The sequence below is a fragment of the Diorhabda carinulata genome, chromosome 6 (genome assembly GCF_026250575.1).
Source record: "Diorhabda carinulata isolate Delta chromosome 6, icDioCari1.1, whole genome shotgun sequence".
Taxonomy (NCBI): Eukaryota; Metazoa; Arthropoda; class Insecta; order Coleoptera; family Chrysomelidae; genus Diorhabda; species Diorhabda carinulata.
In genome coordinates, this window is record NC_079465.1 from 22355461 (window position 1) to 22376129 (window position 20669).

Below are 20669 nucleotides of genomic sequence, written 5' to 3' on the forward strand. Positions count from 1 at the left end.
AAATTTTGACAGGAACAATATTGACAACATCAAACTTCAAAAATAACTATATTGGAAGAAATATTTAATCTAATTTTTGGAAAACGCATAATTGGTGGAGACTAAATAAAAACAAACGCCTTTTGGTGCAGATTTAGAAAATTGGGCAGTAAATAGTGAAAAATGAATAAACGTAGAAACCACTAAATCCTCTCAAAATCGCCAACAGAAAATTTTAAAATTACTAGAATCGACGCCATATTGGGGTGAGTTTTGGCGTCCAAACGAAGGATAAAGTAAATCAACGAGTTATGGATAGTAAGTTCGAAAATATAGTTTTGAAATTAATTTTCTATCAAAATAGATTTAAAATCAAGATAATTTATCAAAAAATACATAAGAGCTTTATCCAAAATCGAATTTCCCAGTATTACAAGCAATTTAAAAAAATTATTCAATTTGACGCCATTTTAGGCGGTTTTAGTGAAGTATGAGTGAACCGACATTGGCTCTAAATCGAGCACTCCAAGAGTACTCAAAGTACACTTTATGGTGCAGGGTTATTTTTCGAACATATAATTAAATGTCATATTTCGTTAATAGCGAAACGTCATAAAATGCCTTACTTCGTAATTAACGGTAAACCCGATTGTCCGAATTTTGTACACGCTATTTATGTAGCCCAATATTTGGCAGATAAACTTCCAAATTTTGTTTTCAAAAAAGTCGAAAAATTAGCTAAAGATTGGGCAGTAAGTGAAATAATCAATATATTTGACAAAAAACCTAAAAAATTACTTCCAGGTTTATCTGGAACATTTGAATAAAGAAAATACTTGGTACATAACCGAGAGCCCATTAATATGGAAAGAAATAAACATGTGGGGGGGAAAAAAATATCTAATTGGTGGATTAGCCGAATTTTGGGAACACGTTTATTGTTATTACGGTTTAGAATCGTTAATTTCAAAACAGGAATTGGAGTATCTCGCTGAGGATAATTTAAAAGTAAGTTATTTTGACAGAATCGACCATAGAGTAACCGAAGTAGTTGTTGTTCGAAATATACATCACTACCCTGATCAATGGTAATGACGTCATAACCATAGAACTATATAACCAACTTGATAACCAGAAATACGTTCCTTTAGGTAAATTGTAATGTTATATGGCGTCGATATATGATGTATATAGTCCAATAAAATGGTGTATATTTCGGAATACAGGGTGTGACTACGTAAAACTATTTTATTATTATGATCCGTTCGTATTAAAGTTTTTTCTGGAAAATTCGGAAACCGCTAGGAAACGAGCCGTACAAGTGATAACGATTTTGGGGGCTTCGAATCCCCAAACTTGCTTTTTGATAAACGAATTGGTCGAAATAAAAGAATTATGGAAATCTCAAGGCATGGTATTCAAATTATTCGATTATTATCAAAATATCGATAGTAAAAAATACGAAACTATGCAGCAGTACGCAAGTTATTTAAACGAAAGTAAAATATTCGGTAAACACGACATGGTCTTTGTGTGCGAAACTAAAACTCAAGTAATGCAAGATGCAGACATCGTTATTAATATCGAAGAATTTTCTAGGTAAGTATACAGTGTGTTTTATAAATACGGAAAAATCGGGTGACTGAATCTGGTGGATGCAGCGGATGGGGCGTCATAACAATAACGAATGGTCAATTTGAGACTTCATTACAACATATTAGTAGGAGAAAATGTTGACTTGAGATTCCTAGAGAAAATGGCCGCCTGTTATACAGGGAGGATAATTAAATTTTTGAATTTCGATTTTTTTTATATAATAATAAGAGGTAGATTTCGCTAAACGCCCTCTGCTCTACGTCTTAAGGAAAAGTGGTAGGGGAACCCCAGCGGAAAGGAATATGAATAACGTCAAAATGGCCGAAAGGGTTTGGTTAAAATAATTGAAAATATTCTGATTCGAATGGATTACAGTCATTTCAGAATCACGTTGGGGTGGATTTAGACAGTTTTCGATTGGTGTGAAGATGGTTATTATATAGGTCAGAATATTGTTGACATCCAGATGAATGACGTCACTGTATAGTAGATGCAAAATGTTTTTTCTAAGCAGCGTAGGTTGAAGGGAGGTCCATATCAAAAAGGCGTTACGTGAAGGTTATAAAGGATGTCAAAAAGTCGTTAGTGTGTTTCCGTGATGTGATTGGTCGAATACGTAATATATACAGGGCGATGATGATTTTCAATGTCAAAAATGCTGTTGGTTATGGAAATTTTCATTTTTTTTGTATACAGGGCGTAGTATAAAGGAAGAATAAAGCCGAAAATGTGTTATGACGTACGTGCGGGGTGTATCGGAAAAGTTAACGACGTCAAAAAGTCATTAGTATGTTTCCGTGATGCGATTGGTCGAATTGGGATGTATACGTAACATATACAGGGCGATGATGATTTTCAATGTCAAAAAGGCAGTGGGTTATGGAAATTTTCATTTTTTTTTTGTATACAGGGGAAGTTTTGTAAGATGATTGATGATGATATGTTTTTAGACATGACGTCGAAACGGAAGAAATGTTCTTGAGACGTTGTTATTGCCGAATGGACATATTGGCGGGATTTGTCAACAGTCACAACAAACGTAGCACTAAAATAATAATGGCGAACAACGGACCGGTTTGTTTTTTAACGTCGTGTTTATCGGTGGCTTGTCGATCGAAAAAATTTAAAAATATCGTCGCCATAACGGCCGATAAGGGATTCCCGTATATAAAAAGCGTTTCGGCTAAAACCGGGGTGCCGGTGAGTAGAATTAGCGCTCCGGCAGTTTGGGGATTCGTCGGTACAAATCATTTCGTAGACGTGAGGAATATTATTTATAAGGCCGATATGAGAATGCCATTCAAAAGGTGAGTTTCCATTTTTAATTTGGTTAATTCTGGCCGGGTAGTAGATGAATGAAGGGAAAAAAAGGGAAGTAGAAGATCGGGTGGTGATAGCAGGACGAAATAAAAGGAAAAGTTGGGACGACGACGATTGAAAAGTGATGTTGATCTTGCAATTTTTTCACTTTTTCTCGGTGGAATTATAAAATTTTTCGAAATTTAGGAAAGGATTTTTGGTGTACGAATTCAAATTGAAACGAACGATATAAAAGAATTGACGCCATGTCTAAATTAATCGTCCCAGTATTACAACGGAAATTTAGCAGAATCGATGTCATTATAGGAACGATTTTTTTGGGTGTAATTATTGGCGCTTAAGAGCAGAAAATCTCAAAACTTTCTAGAAGAGACGCCATTTTGCAGCAGTAAAAAATTACTGGAAGCGGCGTCATTTTGCCCAAGATTCTTGACAGGCGCAGTATTAGCAACAGAAAAGTAAAAAATTACTGGAAGCGGCGCCATTTTGTCAAAGATTTTCGACAGCCGCAGTATTAGCAACAGAAAAGTATGAAATTACTGGAAGCGGCGTCATTCCAGAGACGGAAACTTATAAATTCACCAAAACCGATACCATTTTGCGGCAAATTTTCGACAATTGCAATATTACCAATAGAAAAGTAAAAAATTACTGAAAGCGGCGCCATTTCGGAAACGGATAAATTTATCAAAAACGATGCCATTTTTAAGTAGATTTCCAAAAGTTCTGAGTACCACCAACAGAAACTTTTAAATTTCCCACAAGCGACGCTATTTTGTGGAAAATTTTTGCCTGTCGCAGTACTACCAATAGAAAATTTCGAAGCGGCGTTAATTTAGTACACAATTTTGACAATCGAATCGCCAACAGAGAATTTAAAAAATGACCTAAAGCGACGATTTGTTGAGGTAGGATTCCAGGGCCAGGGCCCAATATTAAAAGAGTCGACGAAATCTTGAATGATTTTCTAAAAACGACGCCATATTGATGGGATTTAGACGCCCAACTACAAATGAACGAATCAATCTTTCGAGTTTTGAAATTTTGATAGAAAGCATGGTAATTTATTCATAAATTGAAGTCTTCGGCAAATCTTAAATTATAAAAATTACTCAAAATGACGACATTTTGATCAAATATGTTGGTACCAAACCCCACAATTCAAGTAAAACAACCTTGAACTATTAAAAATCGAGTAGAAAGTATGATTAATTAACTCCGAATCAATTTGACCAGTATTACAGACTTTAAATTAAAGAAATTACCCAAAATGACGCCATTTTGATCAAATATGTTGGTAACAAACGGCACAATTCAAGTAAAACAACATTGAATTATAAAAAATCGAGTAGAAAGCACGGTGACTTTATCAGGAATCAAATTGTTCAGTATTATCAACTTTAAATAAAAAAATTATCCAAAATTACGCCATTCTGATGGAACTAAACCCGCCGAGTATTACAAACCAATCAAATATAAAAAATTACGACGCGTAATGGAGGCGATTTTCCGGCGCCAAAACGCAGAATGAAAATTCCAAAAAGGATACGCCATATTGGTGTGTATATTCCCTTCTTATATCAAGTTAAAAATACCGCGATTGTAAATCGTGTGTATTTGTCTAACGATATACAAAACGGCGTTTCGGGTAAACATAACCTCAAATTTAAAACATTTACACTTTCGATTCGATTTAACGATACAATTTCATATTTTTTTTCTTTTCAGGAGTCTGACGTCTCCTAAAGGTTCTACTTTACCTTTAGGAATAGCCCACGCCGAAATTAGAATGATGTCGTATTTACTAAAAACTTCGAACGACATAACGAACGAAACCGAAGATTTCGCGGTAAATAATCGAAACATTTCGTTGATATTATTTACGGAAACGTATTTTACAGAAAGAATTACAAATAAAATTACGTCGCCCGCCGATATTCAGTAAAGTGAGAGCGATAACGTCGCTTTTGAAATTGTGGACCACCGAAGAAATCGGCGACGAGATTATATCGTTGGGAGTTTGTTCTGACGGTGAAATATCCCCCTCCAAACGATTCTATAGATAAAAAAATTTGTTTTTAGGATCATTCGGTATACCGAAAGGCGTGGTATTTTCTCAACCCGTCAAAATGGATCGTACAAGAAGATGGACGCCGTTTAGGAATTTTCCGTTAATGAACGAAGTTACGAAAAGCGAAATTAAATATTGTTGTAACAAAATTCACGGTATATTGGAACAATATAAATTATTGGAGGTGTTGGATCATAAGAAGTTATTTGAAACAGAAGAAGAATACGACGCTTACGAAAAATATTTGAGTAATTTGCAAACCAACGGGGAACAATTCGCTCGTAGCGATTCTAGCGATAGGACTTTTTGAAAATAGGCGATTCGTTCGAAAAAAACATATTTATTTATTTAATAACAAATAACATTAAATAGGATTGAAAAAACATCTTTGTGCGTATTTATAACGAATATGAGTCGATTGTTATTGGTGATGGTAATGGGCGGTTAACGTGTTAAAAATATTTAATCGATAATCGATTTGCGTGGAAAAGGTTTTTAAATCGAAAAATTTGGTTTCTGAATCGATTTTTTTTGTTTTTAATAATAAATTTAATCGTAATCTTCATCGATGTCTTTGATGTCTTCGGAATGTCAAAAAGACACATTCGGTAACCAACCGCTGTAAATTAAATATCGTGTTATGACGTCTTTTGTACTAATTTCAAGAGAATCGGCGTCCGTCGATACATTTCGGTATTTACCAGGAGATTGCAGGTTGTCCTGAAAAAATAAAATAAAAAATGATAAAACAATTTTTATTATTGTCATGAAAAAAGCCAGGTGATTTTGAACTATCGTGATTATTCTTTATTTGATTCAGTAGAATCGCATCTGATTTTAATTATTTTTGGAAAATTTCGTGAAAAAAATATTAGAAATTGTTCACGAAAGATTTTAAATGTTTTTTTTTTTTGGTTAAATTCCATAGAAAACAAACATTTTGAAAAATACTCATTAAAAAAACGTCTCATTTTGATGATTTTTGAAAAATTTTATAAAAAAAATATTGGAATTTGCTTTGCAAAATATTTATAATTTCATGACTTTAAATGTTAATTTTTTGGTGAATATACAAAAAAAAACATGAAAAACAATACAAAATTGTTTTTTGGCCCTATGAAATCGAAAAATCATCTGATTTCAATAATTTTTGAAAAATTTCTTGAAAAAAAAATATAGAAATTTGCTCAGTAATGATTTTTAAATGATTTTATAACTTTAAATGGTATTTTTTTGGTTAAATTCCATAGAAAACAAACATTTTGAAAAATAATCATAAAACACATCTAATTTCGATGATTTTTTAAAATTTCATAAAAAAAAAATATTAGAATTTGCTTGGGAAAAAAATTTATTATAGTTTCATGACTTTAAATGTTAATTTTTTGGTTAATATACAAAAAAAAACATCAAGAACAATACAAAATTGTTTTTTGGCTCTATGAAATCGAAAAATCATGTGATTTCAATAATTTTTGGAAAATTTCTTGAAAAAAAATATGGAAATTTGCTCAGTAACGATTTTTAAATGATTTTTTGGTTCTGAATGTCATTTTAATAGTTGTTTTTTTTGGCTCTATAAAATCGAAAATTCCCCTGATTTCAATGATTTTGGGAAAACTTCATGAAAAAAATGTTGGACTTTGTTTAATAAGAAGTTTCATGTGGTTTTATTATTTGAAATGTCATTTTTTTGTCATTCAAATATACACAAAAAACGAACTTTTTGAAAAATAATCTTAAAAACAACGTAACAACTGTTTTTAGACAATATAAAATCGAAAAATCACTCGATTTTAATAATTTTTTGAAAACTTTATTGTAAGTGGCTCTGTAAATATGGTTTTTTGTTAATATATATATACTTAATCATAAAAAAGCCAAATAACTAATTTTATTTTCATAAAACTATTCATGAATTCATGAAAAACATAAGAGAATTTGCTTGGTAAAGATTTTGAGGTTCTAAATGTGTCATTTTTTTGGATTAACATACACAAAAAACAGACATTTTCAAAGAAAATCATAAAAAAGCATTCAATTTCAATGATTTTTGAGAAATTTTATGAAAAAAATATTAGAATTTCCTCAGTAAAGGTTTTTATATGATCTTTTTGGTTATATATAAAATAATCAAGAAAAACAACAAAAAAACCAATACCATCGTAATCATTGTTTTTTGGTTCTATAAAATCGAAAAATCATCTGATTTTAACAATTTTTGAAAAATTTCATGGAGATTTTTATATGATTTTTTTGGTTCGAAATGTCATTTTTTTGGTTAATACATGCAAAAAAATTTCGAAAAAAATTATATAAAAAAAATTATTCTTTTGTTCTATAGAATCGAAAAATCACCTTATTCCAAATATTTTTCAAAAATTTCATGAAAAAACGAGAGAATTTGTTCAGTAAAAAATTCCATGTGGTTTTATGACTTAAATGGTATTTTTCAAAGGTTAATAATATATGCAAAAAACGATTTTTTCATGATTTTCGAAAGATAATTTGCACAATAAAAAATTTATTTCGATTTTATGACTCCAAATGTTATTTTTTGACCAATAAACACAAAAATGAGTATTTTCTAAAACAAAATCATATATAAAAATCAATTTTACAAAAAAATCAACATTATTCATGTGGGTATGGGGATATATAAAGTTGGCCCCAATATAGGAAAGATTCCTCTGCAAAACTGGAATAATTTTTCTTCAACATAGAAATTTATCAACATGTTTTTATTTATATTACATTGATTATAACTCAATAAAAAAATACTGAACATGATAAAATATGAGGAAAGAACAGTTTTTCTTAAAAATTAACAAAAAACATATAAGACCATCGTTTCTGATTAATTTCATCAAAATCATCAACAATAATACGTAGAAAAGCATTTAAAGCCCCAACACTAATTTTTTTTTCTTCATGTAATTTTTTCTACATAAAAACAATCAAAAGAAAAATAATTGAAATTTAATGATTTTCCACTTTTCTAGTGTTCTAGTGTAATAAAAACGATGTAACAACGATAGTACAATACCAGGAGCTTCATTAGTAAGGATTATCTACAAAAAAAATAGTTACCTGTATTAATAATGATTTCATTGTAGTATAATGAATGGGACGAATATTTAAACTGGCACAAAGCTAAAAAAATGAATTTGTGTTAATATTTCATCTATAAAATCACTATCCAAATTCTAAACAAATATTAGATCCCAAAAGAAAAACAATTAATAATAAAAATATAAGAAGCACAACGTTACAAAAATAAAAGGAGAAGACTATAAGTAAGAAGAAGAAAAAGCTGGATAAATGGAGTACAAAGTTACTAAAACAAGAAAGGGAGACTAAGTAGAAGCTGGACGATAAAAATAAAAATGACAAGAGAAGAATATTTTATACACGAAGGACAAGAACAAGAAAGAAAAACTGAAGAGGAAGAGGACAAACAATAAAGAGAGCAAGAAAAGAATGTTTAAAGCTCGAAGTAAAGAGAACAAGAATGAAAAACTGAAGAAATTGACAAAAAATAAAGAGGGCAAGAAAAGAATGTTTGAAGCATGAAGTAACAAGAATAAAAATGAAAAACTGAAGAAGAAATGGACAAAAAATAGAGGTAGCAAGAAAAGAATGTTTGAAGCACGAAGTAACAAGAATAAGAATGAAAAACTGAAGAAGAAATGGACAAAAAATAAAAAGGGCAAGAGAAAACTGCATCTGTGCCAACACAAGTTGAACTTCCTAACCAAATAAGATCCAACGGATACTGATGAGTGCAGATTATGTGAGTATAACAAAGAAATTAGGGATCAACTAGTTCCACAACGTCTCCTTATTGAATATCATCAAAAAAAAAATACTTCAGACAAGAAACAAAAGGAAAAAAATGATTAAATATATGAGAATAATAAAAATTATCTAGACCAAGTTTCCGGTCACTCAAAGACATGAAGCACCACATCTATTGCTGCCCCAAAGCCTTATAGAGAAAAAAAAATATTTTCTAGAACTTCCATTTTCATTTGATCTCAACAAAACAAAACTAAACTTCCTCACAAAGTACTAACTCCTCAGGTAGCACCTAATGAGAGATCTAAAGGAAACAGACAAGTACAGATTTCATGAGAAGAAGAAATAGTTCTAGTATAAAAGAAAACTGGTAGAAATTGGAATTCCCCTAATTTCCTGAGATATTCGAATCACCAATAAACTTTCGTGGTAATTACTTACATGAATTTCATTTTCCGATAAGAGATTGCCCATTGGACAATGTTGTAAAGTCGATACATCAGACGAGCTAACCGAGTTCGAGTTGTTGTTGAAGGAGTAACTGTTGGTGTCGCATGCGTCGTTTTGTGCCCACGTGAACTTTTTTTCTATGGAACCTGTGTCTTGATCTCCGCTTTTTCTACATTAAAAAAAATTCATATTAAAATTTCGGTAGTAAAAATTTTTATATTTATAAATTCGAATATAAAAAAATTTCTTTTACTCCGCTAACGAGTTCTGTTAACGAAGCAACCTCAAATTTCTATTTTATTCACTTTTATCTACCAACTTTCGATTTACTATCCGGAGACGACAAAAACAACTACCCCGGAAACAAAATTGAAAAAGGGATGTTACGGATGATGTTTTAGGGGTTAAATTGATTAAAATAAAAAACGTACTTACCCGTTTTGGTGGTGGTACTCCCGCGTTACATAGCCACTGCTGCCCTAAGTGAAATGCAAACTGATACAATCTGTTTCGGTTATTATATGAAGTGTTTCTTGTATGATTAGACTGCTTATGAGACACACCGTGAGATGACATGAAATAAAATTAGAGACAAAAATTGATGGAATCAGAACATTTTCTACATACTAACGAGTATCGATATTCGTTTAATAATAAAAATGCTTCTGTTACATTCGGAATATATCCGGAAGGTGTGATAGTGTAATTAAAGTCAATTGAGATAAATTTCAACTGTTTGAGGTAATTATTAAAATGATTTTGATAATTATTTCGTTTTGGAAACGGTAAATAATCAATTGACTTTAAAAATATTCAAATGAATTGATTATATCTATTAGGGAACAGCTTGAGGAGCTTTTGGGGAAATATCGGGGTGTGTCACTGAATATTCTAAAATGTATCATCAAAAAATTAAATAAAAAAATACTAGGAACATTTATATCTCGATATTGTTGCAAAACGACTAATTTTTTTTATTAAACTCAAATAAACATGCATAATATCAAAATAAGGGATGTCTCAAAGTAAAGTGAACTTTGAATTTAGTATAAAATTGTTATTAGCATTTATAGTTACATAGTTTTGTTAAAGTTGACAATTATAGTATAAGAAGAAATCCCATAATGTGCGGGGCCAAATTTAACATTAAAAATTTAGTAGTCAGCTATTTTGATGACGACTATAATCAATAACTTATTGCAGTAGATTTTTGACAGTAGAAATTCAAAAATTAGACCTAAAAAGTTATTTTGATGACATCTATAGACTATATAGACCTGGAAAGTTATTTCAATGACTGCTATAGGCAATCACCAATTGTAGTAAACTTTTGGCCAAGATAATCCAAAATTTTGACTTAGAAACGTATTTAAATGGCATCTTTGCCAATTATCTATTACAGCAAACTTTTGGCCAAAAATATCCAAAATTCAGGACTAAAAAGCTATTTCAATAACATCTATAGCCAATTATCTATTACAGCAAATTGATTAGTTGGAAAAATTCAAAATTTAGGCCAAAAAGGTTATTTTAATGAAACTTTTAGCCAATTACCTATTATAGCAAACTTTTGGCCAAAAATATTCAAAATTTAGGCCTAAAAAGCTATTTCGATGACATCTATATACAATTATGTATAACAGCAACTTGATTAGACGAAAAAAAAGGAAATTTATGTCCATAAGGTTATTTTAATGAAGCCTATAACCAATTACCTATTATAACAAAATTTAAGCCAAAATAGCTAATTCAATGGCGACTATAGCTAATTACCTATTATAATCAAAGAACAGTCAAAAAAATCAAAAATTCTGTCATAAAGAGTTATTTCAATGACACCTATAGACAATTTTACCTATTGTAACAAACTTTGGGTGAAAAATTTCAAGAGTATTGCCTAAAAGGCTATTTAGATGACATCTACAGGCAATTACCTACTATATCAGCCCAAAATTTCAAAAAAGCCTCAAAGTATTTCAAAATACTTATTAGGTTGACATAATTAAATTTCAGGGTAGTTTCTTCGAAAAACATGGACAATTTCTCATATTTATTTTGTTGTTGACTCCATGGGCCTCTATAATATTAAAATCGTTCAGTAGCAAATTTCAAATGATCTCAAATAACTTGAGACACTAACAAAATTCTAAATAATCCACTCAAACAACAAAATTAATTGTTTGATACATTTCTTATAGCAAATACTACATACCCCATTATTTCCCCTATAAATCAAATTTACCAAAAACTTACAGATTTGTTATTACTCTGCCTCAACTGTTGTTGCCTCTCGTGTGCCGCGTGTTGTTCATAATGAATAATTTCGTCCTGAGTGGTGAGACCAAGACTGCGATATTTAATTAGTTCAGATAATCGATGTCGAAGTTCTTTTTCTCTCTCCAAGCTCGCGATGAGTCTTTCGTGTTCCCCCGATGACAGGAATTGAGAAAAAACGCGAAATCTATCCCTCAACTCCCTAAAAATAACAATCAAACTAAAAATAATCATTCGTATATATATTTTTTGATAGTTTACCTCTGTTCTTTAGTAAGTTGCGGCATTTTTGTCGGATCCTTTCGCATATTAGCGAAATATTTGGCCACTAATTGATAATCTCTTACGATTCTTTTCCTTCTCGCCCTTTCTCGCAATCTCCTTACGTACATATCTATAATGGCCAATTTCAATACTATCTCCATTTCAGTGTCTTGTTCGGGATCTAATACAAGTTTACACACCAATTGTTCCGCCTCCATGTTATACTCCTGTACAAAATTCATTTTAAGACTATGAATTTTTCAAAAAAAAAAAAAATGATTCGTTTACCCTTTCATAATCATCCCTATGTGGTTTATATCCCAATAACCTAGCTTCTTCTAAAGTAACATCTAACGGAGGTAATTTGGCAGTCACGCTAGGTGACAAAGGTCCATCATCTTCTGTTACGTGATCAATCAAAGCTGGTTTATTAGCAGTAACACTGGCTAAAGTAGCTTTTCCAATATTTCCGTCGAGATATCGCGCTATGTATTCTTCTTTAACCTCTGAATAGGAAATATATTTGACTGAAAGTAATTATAAGAAAAAAACACGAAATATTTACCTTCCGGGCTTCTAGTTTCGACGTGTTCGCTAATTAATTCCCAATTACCGAATCCATATAATTCCACGGCATCTAATAGTTGTAAATATTCCTTTCCCGTCCATGCTCCTTTTCCACCGAATATACTAGCGGCACAATGATCGACAAACTTATATGCGTGATCATTTCTATGGGGTCCTATTTCAGCTCCGACAGAGAAACACTGAAAAGAAGTTACGACATTCGAAATTTAAATGGAATTATTTTTGTAATAAATAATATCTACCTGAAGACATATATCAAAATCGACACAAACACAACATTTCACTCTAACAGTGTTTATTTCTTCTTGACAGTAAGTGCAGTTAACCTTCGCAAACAAATCTGAAATTATAAACGTCAAAATGGCATCATGCATCAGTTTATAAAAACGTCAACTTACCAGTCATCGTTAATTATTTTTATTGTTTGAGTATTTTTTGATACGGAAAAATGCAGATTCTACAATAAAAAAATTACGTATTATTCGCAATTTTCGAATATTTGCATTTTTTTACTTCTAAATTATAGCAAATCCATAATTACTTCCACCATTTTATATATATTTAACTTTCTTATTATTTGACGTTTAACATAGTTTGACAGTGACAATCAATGATACCAACGTAAAGTACGTTCTGCAATGCAATTGTGATTCCAAATAATAAAATACTTATAATTTAGTTAGTTTTAATAAAATCAGTATAAAAACTAATTTAACGAGCGTAATATATTGATTTTGATAAAAATTTGAATCTAGTAACAAACATCCCATAGTATACGATAGAACGTACTTCAAAGTCAAGAACTCTACTTGGTCAGATTAACAATATTTTGAGTTGATATATCGCCATAGAGTTAATGTTGAAGATAGAAAGAGCTGCATGTAAGTGGAATACTATTGAAAGGGAGAAAAAGCATCGGTATACCACTCGCCATCTCTCTTTACTCGCCATTAATCTTCTTTGCCATTCCCACTACTCGAAGCTGTCATAGCGAACTAATCAGAATAGTGAGAGAGAGATCAAAAGTGGTACATATACCGATATTTTTTCTCACTCTATCAATTAGAATGCATTTCAATTAGTTTCCATATTTAATATTAACTATGTATATTGTTTTACTTGATTTTTTTGTGCTCATTTCAAATTTTTTCTTCTAAACTTGAGAAGCTACCCACACTTTATTCACCTTATAAATTGATGCTAACAAATAGAGTTAATATTAAAAATAGAGATAAGGATATGTAAGTGGAATTGTACTATTGGAAGATAAAGAGCATCGGTTTACAACTCTCTATCTCCCTCTACTCGCAAATAATAACAAAATTTGTTATTCTACTCCTTTGCCGTTCTCACCCCCTGAAACTTTGACGTCATGGTATAGAATAGAGAGAGATACCGAGCGGTATACCGTTGTTCTTTGTCTCTTTATCAGTAGTTCGGGTCTACTCTCATATCTTGCTATATCTTTAATATTAACTCTCTCTCTCTCTCTCTCTCTCTCTCTCTATATATATATATATATATATATATATATATATATATATATATATATATATATATATATATGCATAGTTTTTAAAAGAAAGATAAATTTCGACTTTTCTATATATATATATTGCTCCACTCATATTTTTTGTGTTCGTTTCTCATGTTGCGCACATTTTTTTTCACACTTGAGAAGCTATTAAGATTTTATTCACCGTATAAAATTAAAAAGAAAACATTATTCATTATTATGTTGTTTTTTATTATAAAGCGAGGTGATGTCGTGTAATTTGTGACGTCAAAATACAGTTTGATAGATTTGGTTAAGTAGATCGTCCTTGTTTCAAAGTGATCTTGGTAATTTTGATTTGTGTTGACAATTTGATGTTTTGGTTTTAAGGTTAAACTGTCATAAACGTCAAAAAGAAAATGAACGTTTCTATTTCAGTATCTAGACGATTCCAATGAAAATATATAAATTTAGTTAGTTGACAATTATTTGTGTTGAATTTTTTATAAAGAATTAGAACTATTTCAACGCTGTAGTGGTAAATACGATTTAATTTAACGTCTTTTGTCGCGATACTATGGTAAAAATGGAGAATTGCTGTTTACCAGAAAACAGTTATAGAGATTTATGGCAAAAAATAGGAAGATGCCATTTGAGTTTTCTTGAATTAGAGGAAAGCAATGAAAAAATTTATCAAAGAAACAAATTAGAAGGTTAGTTTAACGTTTTTGTTTTGTATCTTTAATTGTTTGTTTATTTATTTTAGAATACATTCACGATTTTTTGTGTATTTCTGAGCATTACAATAAATTCAGTTTTCACGAAACTAGTGAGGTATTTGAGCTATCGGCAGCTTATAAAAAAGATTATAAAGCAGCAATGGGTTTTAACGCTATACAAATGTACGCTGGTAATTTATTAGCACAACCATGGAGAAAAGAGTATCGGCAATTGAAAGTAAGTAGATATTTCGTTGTATATTATTTATTTTTAATAAAAATTTCTTTAGACTTATTCCGGTTTTTATAAACATCAAGTAGAAGCTAATTTGGTTGGTGCAGAAAAAATGTTTGAAGCTATGGGTTACAAATCTTGCGGGGAAGGTTTATTAATCCTCGACGCTCCTGTTTGTCCTGATAGAGTATCTGCTATATCAATGGATTGTATAATAGCTTATGTAGAATGTCAGGTAAGTCTTTTAGATGTTTTTTTTATATCATTTTCATCGTTACTTTATTTATGTTACAGATATCAAAAGCGATATGGGACGAAGTGTGTAGAACATTTAAAATATCGTGGTTAGAAGTTTTAGAATTTCGAAAAAATCATATTTGTAGCCCAGAACAATGCGCTAACGCACTAAAATGTAGACATCATCAACGACAGTATCAAGAACACAACGTTTATCAATCGGTTCGATGTCAAAGTATTCCAGCACCTTTAGTTTCTCCAATGGTCCCCACGAATCATTCTTTCCCCCCAGTTAGTACACATCATCACGTAGGACTTCCTCTACAACAAGATTATATGGTAAACGGGGGTTATCCTATATACACAGTTCCATATAATTGTATTAATAACGATTATTTATACAACGTCCCCGTTCCTGTAAATAACGTTTATTCAGGAGATGTAGCGTTAATACCAGTTGAATCGAACTCGAATTCTTCATATGATGTAGTGGATACCAGAACTAGAACCGCTAAGAAATTAGTTGAAACCGAATACGAAACAACAACCGAACAAAAAGATTCCCGGTTGGAGGAATGGGATTACGTATACAAGAATCTCGAAAGCCAAGGTTATAATAAAGATTTAGGAGAACGAGGGGATTTATTGAGTCCAGTTATTAGTAAACAACAAAAGGAAATTAAAAAAGTGAAGCAGACTAATCTCGATGAGGTTGTTAATAATTTGAGCATCTACGATAGACCTTTGAGGGTGAGCGATGTACCGAAGAAATGTCAGAAGGTTAACGAGGCCGCGAAGCTTCCCCCCAAAGAAAAACCGGTCGAAAAGAAACCGAAAGATGAGAAAAGTATGAAGAAGAAGATTATATCGAAAGTTGTAGCCGAAGTAAAAGAAAAATGGACTTGTAAAGCTTGTACTTTCTTGAATGAATCGGCGAAATGTATTTGCGAAATGTGCGGGAAAAGTAAAAACGTTAAGGACGAAACTCCAATCGAAGTCGGAGGAGCTGAATGCAGTAAATGTACTTTAGTTAATTCGAAGAATATGCAACAGTGCGAGGCTTGCGGAACTAATTTGGAGGGATCGCCGACTTATATATGAAAAATTCGTTTTTTTTTTCAAAAAATTTGAGATTCATTTTTTGAGTATTTCAACTGCTTTCGATTTGATTATGCGTATTTAGTGTGATTCGGAAAATTAGACGATTCTATTTATACTTATTTGATCCCATTTGACGAAAAAGTGTGTATTCAAGGGTGTTTGTTAGTTTTTGTAGGGTAAAAATGTTTAACCGTGCAAATAACACCCTTGTTAGCAAAGAAAAACGTCTTAACCTCACTTTGACGATTCTTTTCCAGTTTCGGTTGATCTGATTTTAGCTTCAATTTTTTCGAAAAAAAAAAATTATTTTCCAAATTACGTACATTCAAGTCACTTATTATGACGTGGAATATTGAAAAATTGGGTTTTTACATTTAAATATTTTTTAAACTGAATGTTTTGTTGACGATATTTTCATAATAATACAGTTTCTCCTTTGGCTTTTTAAATTAACAATATTAGAAGAAATTTTAAACTTTAAAGTAGGTGGAATGAAATTTGCTTTATTTTTGAAAATTGTTTCATATATAAACGTAACAAAAAAATCTATGACTATTTTTTTTAATTATACAACACTATATTTCACATTTTCTCATTATTACTGTTGCCGATACAGTTACTTTTCACATTATTTATTTTCAAAATAAATTTTACAACTTAACCGACTTATTTTCGAAAAATCACCTTATTTCCTTACCTCTATTCCTAAACACGACGATATGGACATATAGTGTGTTCATTTTTATCCGATGTTTGTATTATTGATAAATAAAACAATTGGAAGGTAATTGAAAAAAAATGATCAAATTCTTATTATATTAGACTTTATGAATTACCTGTACAAGAAAAATACTGCTTAAACTTTATGAATAACCCTGTACAAGTCAAATAATGCTTAAAATTTGCGAATAACTCTGTACAAGTCAAATAATGGTTAAATCTTGTGAATAACCCTGTACGAATAAATTAATGTTTAAACTTTGTGAATAACCCTGTACGAATAAATTAATGTTTAAACTTTGTGAATAACCCTTTACAAGTCAAATAATGCTTAAACTTTGTGAATAACCCTGTACGAATAAATTAGTATTCAAACTATTGGAATAACCCTTTACGAATAAATTAATGTTTAAACTTTGTGAATAACCCAGTACGAATAAATTAATATTTTAATTTTGTGAATAAACCTATTCAAATAAATTTATGTTTAAAGTTTATGAATAACCCTGCACAAGTGAATTAATGTTCAAATTTTGTGAGTAACCCTGTATGAATTAATTAACGTTTAAACTTTATAAATAACCCTATAGAAGTAAATTAATATTAAACAGCTCATGTTTTCCACAAAAACAATTTTAATGCATTTATTATATATATTATTATTATATTATATATAATTGCTGGTAAATGTAATTTATCCATGATGATTTATATAAAGTAATTTATATAAAGGGGGAGTCACCAGTAAAACTCAATAATAAGCAGGTACTTTTATTTTTCACAGGCACACTAGTGCTACTATTTAACAAAAATACAACAAGCATTAGTAATAAATGTATAATTGACAAAATAAAAATGATTTATATACATCTGATGAATCAGTCCAATTAAAATTATTATAATCTTTCATTAAATCATATAATTGAAGTTAATGTAACGAATATATACAATAAAAAAAAATATACACTAATAAATACATACTTAGTTTAAATGTTAGTTACTCTTGATTTTTTGATGGAAAACAAGTAGCGTTGAGAGAGAGCAACAAGCAAATTTTTAAAAATAGTTAGTCATTGAAGTTATGAAGGCTCGAAGGACCAGAAAATGTAAATGATTGAATATATCAGTAGTTTTATATAGAATTGAGTAAAAATAATGAGAAACATTAAAATTTTTAAAGTACTGTTTATTATGCAGGGTTAGTACGAAAAAATGTTCAAAAATAGTCAAGTCACTGAAATTATGAAGGCTCGAAGGACTAGAAAATGTAATTGATTGAATGAAATAGTAGTTTTACGAAGAATTGAGTAAAAAATAATGTTCTTTAGAAACCTCCGTCCAATATGATGAGATCTAATCTTCCATAATTGAGATATCTGGTACTTCAAGCCGGGTATGAATCAATAAGAGGTTCGAAGTACCAGATAATGTAATTGTGAGCTACCAGTAAGCTTTGGAGCTAAGTTCCCCCTTTTTAATCCGAAGAAATCATCATTATTTGGAATTTCTGGAAACCTTGGTGCCGTTCAAACTGAACAGACTGTTTACTACCCCAATACCAACATCCATAACTACAATATTTGGTCCTTCGAGCCGGGTATAAACCAATAAGAGGCTATAGGGACAAGATAAAGTAATTGAGTGTTGTTGCAGTATAAATTAATTCCAGTAGAAGCGAAAATGGGTGGAGATTTGTATATTATACAGGGTTAGTACAAAAAAATGTTTAAAAATAGTCAAATTACGATATTATGGAATATAATGCACAGAAAAACATCCCGATACTACTAAACAAAATTCGATCTCAACCAAAACAATTCGTGTATATTACGAGGGCGATTAAAAAATAACATGTATCGAAATCGGCGGAAAAGATTATACACAATTATGGCACACCGGAACTAGAACCTAACTTCAAAAAAATTCACAATTTCGTCGTAGCTTGTAATTTAACGTATCTATTATGCTGAACGTCTTTATCGCATTCGGGCGGTAAAAAGCACTGATGAGTTCGCGTTTTAGGTTTCACTAAAACCTTCTTGACGCCCCAAACCAAAATAATAACCATAATACACAAAACCAAGAACACTGATACGAAAGCCACGTCGAGATTAGTAAACCCCGTCGCGACTGATTTAAACACAGTTACGCACCTAGATTTATTAACGTCGATAGCTGGACTAGAAGTTACAACGTTCGCGCACACTCTATAAGGTCCTCCGTTTAATCCGAAGAAATTATACTTCGGATTCGAACACTCGATTATTTTTTGCGACAACAGCGTGCTCTGTTCTAATACAGCCACGTTCAATTCGCAATTTACCCCGGGGTAAACGTCGATTCCGATCGATAGCTCGCCGTCCGACGTCAAATTCGCTAAAACCGAAACGACCCGCGGTATTTTCGCATTCGCCGGTAATTTCGCGTTAATAACTAGCGGTATTATATCCGAACAGCCGAGTATTAACGAAACGTCGTCGGTTTGAACGGTTTCCAATAAAACTATGCAATATCTGTAGCTGTTACCGCGTCGTAGTTGTATAGTTTTAGGGAGCGTTACGTTTAATATTTTCGGATCCGATAAATCCGACGAATTACATTTGATAGGATTCGATTCGATTAAAACTTCGTTGGGTCCTTCTTCTTCGTATACGAATATAGCGTCGCAGGTATACGAAGAAAATTCGTCTTGGACGTTCCAGGATAGTTTGACGTCGGTGCCGTCGTAGGTGAAATCTTCGAGGTTGATTCGAGCTTTGAAGGGAGACGATATGGGGGTCATGACGGTGTCGTCTTCGTCGCCGCAGATGAGGTTGTACGTCGGCATTTCTATTAATAAACCGTTTTCTAGATGGGGAGGCGTCGTGCATACCGCTGTTGATTTATCTTGTTGGTTCAAAGTGGAGTTGTTCAACCACGTGGCGAATTCGCTTAAGCTGCAATCGCAGTTTAATGGGTTTTCCGATAGGGTGAAATGTTCTAGTGAAGTTGTGGGTTTGAAAGCGTCACTGGCTACTATCGATATATCGTTTTCGTCTAATTTTAGAGACCTCAAATTACGTAGCGGTTGGATTAGATCGGCGGTTAGAGCTCTTAAGAAGTTATGTCGCATGTCGAGGTACGTTAATTTTTGTAGATGCGCCAAAGAAGCGCCGGAAACCGCTACGATTCTGTTGTGAGCTAGTTCTAGAGTTAATAAAGAACTTAGATGACTGAAAGCGTGGTCTTCAATTACGTCGATTTGATTGTGTTGTAGCCTTAGAGACGTGAGCGCGGTTAAACCTTGTAAAGATCCCATTTTGATGCTGCTTAAAGTGTTGTGGGAAAGTTGAAGGTCTTTTAAAGAAGACATTTTGGTACAAGTCGAAGGTCCAATCGGCCCTATCAACATATTTTCCGATAGATCTAGTTCTTCTAAAGTCGATAGACGATTCAATTTTGATATTGCCGATATTGTCAATTGATTACCTCGAAGGCGGAGGATTTTGAGTTGCGGTAAATTATCGAACGCGTCGGGTGTTATTTTCGATATTAAATTATCGCTGATATCTATGAACGACAAATTTCGCAAACCCTGCAACAGATATTGATTATACGAAATTTGCGACCAAAAATTTTCATTTTATAAATCAAAAATTGACTTTTCTCGAAAAATCTTCTATAAGTGGATCATTGATAATGTATACAGGGTGTTCCGAGCAGAAAATATGACATAATCGTCGATTTAAATCATTGTTAAAACAAAACCTTTCATTCAAGTTTAACAAGATTTCATTTGAGCATTTTTTTGTCATCAGTAGCCACTGGGGGCCAGATCTGGAC

The 20669-nt window shown here is 31.6% G+C and overlaps 4 protein-coding genes across 13 annotated transcripts in view; 2 read left to right on the forward strand and 2 right to left on the reverse strand.

Annotated features, from left to right (window-relative positions):
* The first annotated feature begins 62 nt into the window (after positions 1–62).
* LOC130894817 (putative malate dehydrogenase 1B) lies at positions 63–5351 on the forward strand. Of its 4 annotated transcripts, none has more exons than XM_057801815.1 (7): positions 63–297; positions 784–987; positions 1256–1578; positions 2526–2882; positions 4624–4744; positions 4797–4926; positions 4978–5351. In XM_057801815.1, exons 2-7 carry the CDS (start codon positions 859–861, stop codon positions 5274–5276), a joined length of 1359 nt encoding a protein of 452 aa, XP_057657798.1. In that variant the 5' UTR covers positions 63–297; positions 784–858; the 3' UTR covers positions 5277–5351. The 4 variants fall into 4 exon arrangements, with proteins under 4 accessions (XP_057657798.1, XP_057657800.1, XP_057657797.1 ...); XM_057801817.1 differs by having other exon boundaries at positions 180–297; positions 1131–1578; XM_057801814.1 differs by lacking the exon at positions 63–297 and adding an exon at positions 486–731.
* Positions 5291–12942, reverse strand: LOC130894819 (transcriptional adapter 2B). Of its 5 annotated transcripts, XM_057801820.1 has the most exons (11): positions 12854–12939; positions 12739–12797; positions 12583–12680; positions 12318–12519; positions 12041–12258; positions 11750–11979; positions 11468–11690; positions 9650–9693; positions 9206–9383; positions 8057–8119; positions 5291–5686 (listed from the first exon to the last, which is right to left on the reverse strand). In XM_057801820.1, the coding sequence occupies exons 2-11, from the start codon at positions 12743–12745 to the stop codon at positions 5558–5560; spliced, it is 1392 nt and encodes a 463-aa protein (XP_057657803.1). In that variant the 5' UTR covers positions 12746–12797; positions 12854–12939; the 3' UTR covers positions 5291–5557. The 5 variants fall into 5 exon arrangements, 2 of the variants coding, with proteins under 2 accessions (XP_057657803.1, XP_057657802.1); XM_057801819.1 differs by having other exon boundaries at positions 12739–12942; XR_009059398.1 differs by lacking the exon at positions 5291–5686 and having other exon boundaries at positions 8056–8119; positions 9650–9688; positions 12739–12923.
* A 1269-nt stretch (positions 12943–14211) lies between these two features.
* On the forward strand, positions 14212–16788 carry LOC130894818 (uncharacterized). Its single transcript, XM_057801818.1, has 4 exons — positions 14212–14548; positions 14602–14792; positions 14845–15024; positions 15084–16788. Exons 1-4 carry the CDS (start codon positions 14413–14415, stop codon positions 16125–16127), a joined length of 1551 nt encoding a protein of 516 aa, XP_057657801.1. The 5' UTR covers positions 14212–14412; the 3' UTR covers positions 16128–16788.
* Positions 16789–17605: 817 nt separating this feature from the next.
* The window catches only part of LOC130894820 (slit homolog 1 protein-like), a 58467-nt gene continuing 55403 nt past the window's right edge, over positions 17606–20669 (reverse strand). For all 3 annotated transcript variants that reach the window (XM_057801821.1, XM_057801823.1, XM_057801822.1), the window contains one exon: positions 17606–20421. In XM_057801821.1, coding sequence (XP_057657804.1) covers positions 18772–20421 — 1650 coding nt within the window. In that variant the 3' untranslated portion in view covers positions 17606–18771. The remainder of the gene's footprint in view (positions 20422–20669) is intronic.

Excerpts from the sequence above, each read along its gene's own strand:
- LOC130894819 (XM_057801819.1), bottom strand. Across the intron at positions 12,520-12,582 it reads ATTTTGATATATGTCTTCAG|TGTTTCTCTGTCGGAGCTGA; the intron begins GTAGATATTATT and ends ACTTCTTTTCAG. Across the intron at positions 11,980-12,040 it reads ATAGGGATGATTATGAAAGG|GAGTATAACATGGAGGCGGA; the intron begins GTAAACGAATCA and ends AATTTTGTACAG.
- LOC130894817 (XM_057801814.1), top strand. The coding sequence starts at position 597 with ATGCCTTACTTCGTAATTAACGGTAAACCCGATTGTCCGAATTTTGTA. Across the intron at positions 4,745-4,796 it reads ACGAAACCGAAGATTTCGCG|AAAGAATTACAAATAAAATT; the intron begins GTAAATAATCGA and ends CGTATTTTACAG. Across the intron at positions 4,927-4,977 it reads GTTGGGAGTTTGTTCTGACG|GATCATTCGGTATACCGAAA; the intron begins GTGAAATATCCC and ends ATTTGTTTTTAG.
- LOC130894818 (XM_057801818.1), top strand. The coding sequence starts at position 14,413 with ATGGTAAAAATGGAGAATTGCTGTTTACCAGAAAACAGTTATAGAGAT. Across the intron at positions 14,793-14,844 it reads AAGAGTATCGGCAATTGAAA|ACTTATTCCGGTTTTTATAA; the intron begins GTAAGTAGATAT and ends AAATTTCTTTAG. Across the intron at positions 15,025-15,083 it reads TAGCTTATGTAGAATGTCAG|ATATCAAAAGCGATATGGGA; the intron begins GTAAGTCTTTTA and ends TTTATGTTACAG.